This window comes from Egretta garzetta, unplaced genomic scaffold (genome assembly GCF_000687185.1).
Source record: "Egretta garzetta isolate BGI_Z169 unplaced genomic scaffold, ASM68718v1 scaffold271, whole genome shotgun sequence".
Lineage (NCBI taxonomy): Eukaryota > Metazoa > Chordata > Aves > Pelecaniformes > Ardeidae > Egretta > Egretta garzetta.
This window is the reverse complement of record NW_009258669.1, coordinates 6,371,991-6,381,686: the sequence shown is the minus strand read 5'-3', so window position 1 is coordinate 6,381,686 and position 9,696 is coordinate 6,371,991. Positions and strand designations below refer to the sequence as shown.

Here is a 9,696-nt window from a genome sequence, read left to right as displayed (position 1 = left end):
TTTATTGCCCAGGCCAAGAATTTCATTGCTAGACAGGAACGCAGGATATACAATCATTTTGTAGATTATGATTGTCCAAATGCTTCAAATGCCACCACGGTTCTGAGATTAATAAACTAAAGGATAGCTTCTTCTGGATAGCTGCTTCTACAATTTCAAATCAATTAGGTTCTTCATTGCCACAAATATTTTTAGTTGATACGCTGTCATGAAAGCTAGTCCACCCTACTATGCTATACAAACTTTTGGTTACGTATGTTAGGCACTACTCTATCTGCCCTGCAAAAATGTACAGATTAGTAAAGAGTATGCAGATGTTGCCACAGTTACCTTGATCAAGGATATTCAGCTGTTTATCAAGACATAAAAAGGACCTTTAATTGATTTATTCAAGTCCAGTTTGAAAACTATTATATTTCTGGAAACTGTAATTCTCTTGGACATTTCCCTTGTAGATCTGTGGAGCCAGATGGGCATCTTCTAAGAGGAAGACTGGAGGATAACAGTTCTTGTTATACACACGCAGTGTCTGAGGATGGGCTGCAACTGAAAGTGGACGCTGTATGCCCATTGATGTAGGGCAGTATTACTTGATAACATTTAAATGGTAAGTACCTTCTGCAAAAAGCAGACCACATAGCAGACTGTTTACACGTACATGCCACAATGCAGATTCACAGAGTTAAGACTAGACAGTGCATACAGAGATGAAGGCAATAATCATCTAGTAACTTCAGTTTTGTCTGAGGTATTCCTTCTATTCTTTAAGAATATCAAGAAACCATTTTCCCTGATAGTTCTGACTATAACTAATTCTCGATTTCCTCCTAATTTCTGTCTTGCATTTGACTGGCTTCAACTCCCAGCCATCAATTCTTATTTCATTATTCTCAGTTTCTCTGAAAGATGTTTCCTAGACTAATGTTTTTTCTTTGGCACTTTGAGCACTGTTGACAAGACCCTTTTCAGTCCTCCATTAATAGGCTAGAGCAAAACCAGCTCACCAGGTGTACGCACCAAAAATGCCTGCTTAGCAGTGTTGAGATCTGCAACAGAGCCAGGACTGAGCAAGTAATTTACTGTAGTGCTTGCACTGTGTTGCCCTGCTGGACTTCCTAAACTGCAAAGGTAAGCGCCTTCTCCTGGGGCTCCATGCTCAGCACGCCCTGCTGCCATGAACTGCACTAATCCTATTTGAAACTCAAAAGGCTGGCAGAAGGAAGTATTCCTACATCTCCTCTCCCTGGCTTTTGGAAAATCCACTCAGCCACACCTGTGGCAACTTGCTGGGAAACACGGAGCAATCCACAAATTGCTGTCTCCGCTTGGTTTATTTCCTTGTTCCAGCCACAGACATAGTGTCCCCTTCTGCAAACCCATTTGCTGGAAACTTTGCAGGAAAGGAGAAGCGCAATGGTTCTGCAGAGGCTATGCAGGCACTGTCTGAGGGGCCAGGAGCCAGTTTCTCAGACACTGAAACAGACCACTGTGAAAGGGAGCCTGGGGCTGGGTCTCAGTGTCCTACAGGAGGAAGGCCTATCAAGGGCGCAGACTGTGAATCTCCCAAAGAAAACATCAGAGTTGGCTTCTTTTTAGCACTTTATAAACATCAGTTGATCCTTCAACTTGGATTAATCTTCTCCTGGTACTGATGCAGTGCCCAGAACTCCCACTGAGAAAAAAAAAAAAAAGAGAAGCCTGGGCGTACAGTGAGAGGTCATTTAGATTGCAGGAATTTGGACAAGGACCTCTCTTACAAGGAAAAGTTTAATAAGTATGCAGCACAACAGGTATAAGACACTAGGCTCAGCTCCCTTATAACGTAGAGAGATTTCCTCTTTGAAAAGAATAGAAACCTGAATCAGAGAGAGGGACGCCAGAAAAGAGAGGGAGAACAAGGGATAGCACTGACTGTCATCTGATTTCAGACTGATGAAAATGTTGAGAGACCTTCCAGGTAAATGAGACTAAAGGCTTTCAAATGAAGAGGTGCCAAGTTTTCAAATTCTCTCAGTGTTGCCATGGTGTCACGTGTTATTTGCTCCATCCACTGAAACTCTTGGAATTAAGTGGCTGATAAAATTAGAATGTCAACTTTATAAATATGAAAGTGGGTTTGTAGCCATCAGGATTGCAGTGTGAATGATAAGGGCTCAGAAATCAGAAGGGATGTAACTGCCATAGAGAGGTCTATTAATGCATTTACAGTACTGAAGAACAGAGGTGGTACCAACATCACTATTCTAAACTAGAAACCACTTTCTTGATGTCTTGCCTTTAAAGTAAGGCAAAAGTTGAAAACTTTCTTTTAAAACATGATCGCTAACAAAAATTTGAAATAACCTTAATCAGAGCACCTTTTTCTAACAAAATGCCTTTATAAGCAATAGAGTAACATGGCTAGACTGGTGAGGTTTTTTTTCAAATGAAAATATATTTCAGAACAGATAAATTGCAGTTGTAGAAAACTGTACAAAGACACTGTCAATGCTTCTAAGAATTTTAGTAAGTAAAAAAAGTAAACAAAGATGTGAAAAAGTATACAAAGAGAAAATTTACTGGCTTATGAAAATATCTGCATATACAAACATATCCCCAAGATAAAATATAAATATGCATATTAAACTTATGCAGATATGATCTGGAAAGCATGTCTATTAGAACATTTTACCTGGCCTTATGAAGAATACTAATAATTTATACTTTGGATGAGAATCAATTTTGCTGTACTTACTCTCCAAATGCCAAGTTCACAAACAGCTGCTGCCTAGACAAAAAGTCCTGCTACTTGCTGATGAAGAATAACGTGTTTTGCCTTTAAACCCATGGATTCCTACTAATATGACCCAGAAAAGGTATGCAGAGCATACTGGCCTATAGCAACGCTGATGGAACACTAACATGAGCCTCATCCTGTACCTCTGTTCCTTTAAGGCCATGTATAAATTTGTTGCATCACCTCTAAATAGGGGGATAAAAAAAAACCCCAATCCAAACACAACCCATCCGTTCCCCTCCCCTGCTCCATGGTTGCTTAAATGAGAAGTTTTTTTGTATCTCCTATCGGGTGAAATTCCACATAATTTCTGGCATAAAGCAGAGCATTTGGAAATCCAATACTAAACACCTTATTAAACTAATTTTTAACTTGCCAAAATCATTCAATATGATTAAGCACTCCACCAAACCCCAGCCAGAAAGAACAGCTCAACTCTTTCTGATAATATTAAGATGTCACCTATAAATAAAATCTGAAATTGTTAACGTCATTTCTGTGCAAACTTTTTAGAGCCATTTTCTCTGGTGGGCTTTGCAAGTTCGCTAATACAGTAATTTCAAATAAAGTATTCATATTTAAGAGGCCAGGCTGTGTACTGCCTAATAAAAGCAGAATGTTAGCACAGGTTTACTACGCTTATCAGATAAACTTCATTACATTGATTTAAAATTGGATCTGCATAAAAAACCTACCAGTAACGTACAACATCTAACTAAGTGACAAAGTGATTAAGCAATCCCCATAGGTGTACTGTTCTGAGAGTAAATAAATAGCTTAAAATATGCATATTGATTTAAAAAAATAGAAAATAGTATCCACGAAGTGAAGGCATACCTAAGTTTCTACATTCCAATTCATAATTTTATCATAGTCCTGAATTCGTTGTTTTATGTGAGAAAGCTTATTCTTTAGGTATTCACAACGCTCCTTCTTCTCCAGAAATGCAGGATCCTGCCAAAAACACATAAACCTTTACATTAATATATTACACTTTAATACTCTTCCAAGAATAGTCTATTATCAGTTATGGTCTTGATTAAGGACAATATATAAGTACTCTGCAAAATCACACTCTTTTTCCTTGGCAACAGTTTCTTATTTCCTGCTTCGCCTTCCTTCATGAAAAGCTGGAAAAAGAGGTTCTGCTTTTTTATGCTGTAGCTACTTAGTAAACAGAGCATTTTTTAAACAGAAATCTGCAAATATAAATTACATCCTACTACATAATTTAGATTTTATAGGTGTGTTGTGGCATGTCTAATGAATCCCTCCCCCCCAAAAAAGCAATGAAGTTCAGCTAACATGAACACAAAATTTGAATTCCATGAAATAAAAAAAAAAAAAGGTATGTTTTTAATAGAACACAGGTACACATTTACTGCCTGCATTTGAAAATGACAATGTGAAACCTCTCAGATTACACTGAAAATTACTTTTTGAGAGTCTGTCCAAGTTCCATGCCCCAAAGGAAATACAAAACTTCTTCCAAAGGTAAGACTATGTTTTCTGTTGTTAACTGTCAGTTGTATCATTGGGTGAATATAAATGAACTGGATCCCAAAAGATAACCAGTCTTCTGAATGCAGAATGTTAAGAGATGAGGCATACTCTCAGAAGATGAAAATGCCTAACTGCTGGGGTTTTTTTCCCCACATCTGGCTAACAGAATCATTATTCTCAGAACACATTGTTAGCACGAGTGGAGTTGGTTGTGTCCTAACTTTGTCAAAGTTTCAAAAGACAAAATATAGAAAGCCCTGTAGTAGTTACAGATACCCTGATAAACTGAATTGTAGCCAGTGTCAGACATGTTGGCTGTTTACACTCTCTTTGCTATTCATTAGATTCACCAGCAACGTAAAGCTGAAAACACTCACGTTTTTCTTCTTCTTGTATTCTTGCAGAACTTTTGATATCCTTTCTTGTTCCTATTAAGAGAGACCACACATTTTTAAACACTTTGAGCATGCTCTACGTCTTCATGTAAATTCTGCAAAATACTTGTCAGAAGTAAAATTCTCATTTGATCAATCCATTCTAATTGTAACACTTTAGTTGTAAATATTGTACTTGAGAAATAGTGGAAGTACATTAACTGTGACTCAAACTTGAAAGCTTCTACATGAGAAAAAACCAACCCCAAACCCCCAGAAAAACATATATTCAACTTAACTGCAACTTGGTACCCTTGTCTGGTGACCAAAGAAATAACATATTTGGGGAAACTTTCTCTCCCACCAAGTCACCGACAGCGTTACAAGACATTGTGCTCTAGCTAAAAGACAGTCAGAAACTACCTAACACCACACCTGTTTTCTGTGATCCCATTTCACAGGTACTTACATATATGCTTTCAGGATGGTGAGGAAGCTGTCTCATCAATGCATCCAGCTCATCAAACTTCTTTAATACAGCATGAACTTCTACAGACAGTTCTTTATACTCAGCAAACTGATCATTGAATACTGCTTTGTACCGGTCTCGCATTTCATTTGTTTGAATTGCTGGGTATTTCCTTAAAAAAAAAAAAAAAAAAAAAGTTTTCAAGGACTAGTTTTAGAGATAGGACTTCAATAAACATATGGACACTTCACCTTGATAGTGCATTTCTGTATTGTTTGCTAATCTCACAACCTGCTGAAATTTGCAGGTATTGAAATTGCAGAATGACAGAATGGTTGAAGTTGGAAGGGACGTCTAGAGGTCACCTGCTCCAACCCCCCTGCTTGAGTAGGACCACCTAGACCAGGCTGCGCAGGACTGTGTCCAGATGGCTTTTGAATATCTCCAAGGATGGAGACTCTGTAATCTCTCTGGGCAACCTGTGCTAAAACTTTCTTAACATTCAGGTGGAACCCCCTGTGTTTGGGTTTGTGACCTAGTCTATGGCAAATAGTATAAAAATCAATTTATGATCTCATACTTCATCATGGAAAGGCCTTCCCTTTAAAAGGGAGTATGTTAAAGATTTAGCACTTAGAAAGCACAAGAGTAGTCAAATCTCAGGGGCTAAAAAGACAAGTAATTTCCTATGTATTTTATTTTTTTCTAAATTGTCTGTGTGGTAGTCTCCTGTTGCCAACTCCTTTGGCAGTTGTTGCACATGCTAGATTATAACCTTCTGCTTTAACATTTGAGTTTGGGGTGGGTTTTTTTAAATTTAAGATTATTTATGTTACTGGTTCTATGCCATCGATACCACCCCCCATCCTCTCTATTTTTAACATTAACTTAATAAAGAATTATGAGTTCCCACAGCATGTGCATGGCTGAGAAACCATGAGTGTATACATGAGAAATGCTGAGTGAAAAACATCATTAAAGTATTCTCCATTAAGTTTCTTCATCAAAGTCAAGTCACTTACGCTAAGTAGTCTGGCATCACAATAGGTTTAGGAATGTGGCCTGCAGGTATATGACCATTAAGTAGTTCCGGTTTTCGCTCCACTGATTTAAGCTGCCTGAAAGTGACCTCTTCTCTTGATCTGTCATCACTTTCATACTGTTTTAAAACAACAAAAAAAAAGTACTTCTTAATGAAGTTGGTTTTACTTCAGATGCAATATACATAAACCACAAAATACCCAACTCATTTGAAGACAGCAATACAAGTATTGAGCAGCAGTAGAAGCAAATCATAGATGTTTCTTACAACCCTTACTGTAATTAGAAAATTAGTAAACAGTTACAGAAATGTTTCTCACACAGTGCCCATCTTCAGTGTGTCCTAACAGTGGTACCAGTGACAGATAAATACTTCCTGGGGATTAGAAAGATTTGTCTTGTACGTCTTAAAAAAAATCATTTAAGGAAGTTTCCTTGGACATCCATCTAATTTGTGGAAGAATGGGGATCACTCGGTTCTCTGGAGTTCCCTTTTCCCCTGATTTCCTATTACACAATTTGTCCCTTGATCTAGAAATAAAAGCACATGGAGTCTTGTTGGAACAGAAAAAAAAAAGGATCCTGATCCAGTACTGAAGCAACAGAGAAAACAGCAATAGGAAAGTCACAGCATCTTAACAGGAGACATCTAAGGCTGAAGTAAATACACCATAAATTCTCTGGGAATCATCAACATCTGCTGCTAAGATCCTATACAATCTTCACAGTATATGCAACTGCATCCTTGTGTGGCAGAAGGACTAAAATTGCTGATACTTCAAAACAGGCAAGGAGGTCTTTGGAGCAGCCTCAGAGAGACAGGAATAAGCTCAACTCACAGACCACTGTACTTCCACCGTCTCTCCTCCAAATTACACAGACAGCTAGGAGGGAAGAGGGTCTCAAAAACCTACAACGCATCAGATGCCCTACTGTTGTAGCCACGTCTGCCAAACTGTGATAAATGCTACAGAACCTGTCACTTCATAAAAGAGGGTCACAGCATACACGGAGGCTGTCATCTAGTTTGCTATTTACAGTAGATCTTATAACCTTGCCTAACCAGTAGTAACTTCTTTACAAGCTTCTTCCGAATCTTCTAGGCAGGAGAATGTTGTCCGGACTACATTAAAGAATTAAACCTAATCTCTTCCGAGCCAAATAAGTAAATAAATAGACAGGTCAATCAAAATAGTCACAAGAAAAAGAACAACCATTTGGAAATGGTTCAGTAAACAGAAAAATAAATTATTTCCTACCTTCTTTTCTGGAAGAGAGGACTGTGTTTTCATCTATCAAAAAATGGAAAGAACTGTAAGCTTTACATTTAGCAAAAAGAGTATAAAAACGCACAGACACTTAAAATCTAAACTTTTCCAAAACCATGCCGTAGGGAGAATTACATTCATATTTAGGTATGAAGAAATTTTGCGTAAGGAATATTTTCAGAACAATTGATTTAAAGACTGTTTAAGAACGGAGGAACGAAAACAACCAGCCAAAACACAGAACGACAACCGTATCTCCCAGAGCATAGCTGTAAGGAACAGCTTGCAGGAAATACTCCATCCACTTCCCAGTCTCCTTTATTATTTCACATTCCAGCCCGTATTAACTCGCAGACACTCTGCAGCCTAATTCACTGCCTAGAAAACACAACAGTGCACGAACCAGCAGCTGTTTTGCACAGCCCCCTCCTGAGCCTAACCTGTATTAAAAAGTATTCCCTTTAGAAATATTAAGTAACTGGAATAAAAAAAAAACCAAGGCCAGTAACAGGGAAGAGTGATTGAACACCTGCAGAATTTCAGCAATCACCTCATTCTTGCAGGACATGTTAGAGGTCGGTTAAAAAACTTTCATCAAAAGAGCTGCAATGCACTTTTCACAAGGGGAGTCTCAGTTTTATGCAAGGCACTGGAATGGAAACCAGCGTTAAATGAAAATGCTGCCAATCAGACTGCAGTCACAGAGCGGAGGAAATGCAACTTTAAACCCACTATCTCCTACTAAAATCACTTAAATGCTGACCCCTCCTTAAATTAGGCTTATGTAGGCTTCACACACATTCATTTTTATGCTCTGTTAAGTTTTACTCATTTTTTAAAAGTTCTTTTTGGGTGGTGTTTTCACGTGAAAGAGGTTTTCACAAATGTCTTTGAATTCTCTAGTTGACAGTGGTCAGTCTGTGCTATTATAGTTTATCATTAACCAGGTGAGTATTGAATGCTTCTAGTAAGGGCAAGGTCAGCAGCAACGCACAATACTTGATGTTGGGAAGATGCAGTTGATTAAAATCTCACCAACTGTGTTATTATTTTCTGATGCCTATTATAAGGAAAACTGAAAAGACACAAAGAAGTAGCTTAGAGTTTTGCTTGCAAAGTAAAAATAAGCATTTCACATTCTTATGGTCATTCATGATAGCGCTCAATATGCTGAAAGCATAGTCTTCAAATAAATGCTAGGTGGCTTTAAGCCTAACCCTACCGACCAGCTGAACGAGCACGTTGTTTAGAAAATAACACACCAGGAAGCAGTTAATCAGCTGACACAGGAAGAGAGATGAATTTTACAGAAAGAACAGAGCCAGCTCCTTACCAAAGTGAATTTAAAAAAACAAAACAAAGAAAAAGGGGATCCACAAATTACGAATTTGGATCAGGCATCTTAAAAAAGCCTGTCGTGTGGCGATCTCAAATACTGTCAAGACTGGTGAAAGCTCACCCTCAGAGGCTGCGGACCTGCTGCAGAGAAGACACCCGATACGACTCTGTCTACCGTGTGGAAAGATCTTACAAGGGCTCCCTATCGCTTCATACCCAGGAGATACAAAATGGCAGCCAGTGACTTACCTCTCGCTCCATTAGTTCCCGGTGCCTCCTCGCCCCCTCATGCCTCCATAACTTTAGAGAAACTAGTGCGCTAATTAGATAGATGATGACGGTGACAAACAAGAAGATGATTGCTGCTGTCTGACCTCCCTCTACGCGGCAAAAAGATGCATTTATCGGCGTCTTGAACAACTGGTAGTAGCAGAGCCCACCTCGGTTGGTATCATTCACGTACACTATGGCAGCCGACATGTACAGAAAGAACAAGGCCATGTTAATTCCGAACTCGGTCAGAGGCCACCAGTTGGAATCGAGGAGGATAGTCCGGTAGTACATCGACATGCCCAGCACCAACAGCACTATCGTGACTATCCACGCCATTCCCGCCACCACCAGGATGAACGGCGTTTTGGGTCCACTGTAGGAGTAGCCTCCGTAGGCACTGCCAGCCCCGTAGCCGTAGGGCTGCGAGTATCCGAACATGTTGTACCACTCGTTATCCTTGTGCACGTAAGCCGTGACGCAGGCGAAGACAGCGGCGCCCAGCAGCAGCTCCGCCACGCAGAGGATCCTGAGCAGGCCGGCCCAGGACTTCATGTAGGCGTAGCGCTGGTGGTAGGCCTCCACCCGCTCGCTGTACGTCTGGCCGGTGGCAGCGCGGTGCTCCAGCGAGCCGAAGGGGTCGGCGGGCAGCATGGC

General features: G+C 39.7%; 1 protein-coding gene across 1 annotated transcript; it reads right to left on the bottom strand.

Moving 5' to 3' along the window:
• Window positions 1–3,613: 3,613 nt before the first annotated feature.
• Window positions 3,614–9,693, bottom strand: LOC104135044 (MARVEL domain-containing protein 2). The gene is made up of 6 exons (XM_009648650.1): window positions 9,019–9,693; window positions 7,423–7,455; window positions 6,145–6,281; window positions 5,123–5,294; window positions 4,657–4,707; window positions 3,614–3,730 (listed from the first exon to the last, which is right to left on the bottom strand). The coding sequence occupies exons 1-6, from the start codon at window positions 9,691–9,693 to the stop codon at window positions 3,614–3,616; spliced, it is 1,185 nt and encodes a 394-aa protein (XP_009646945.1).
• Between the last annotated feature and the right edge of the window lie 3 nt (window positions 9,694–9,696).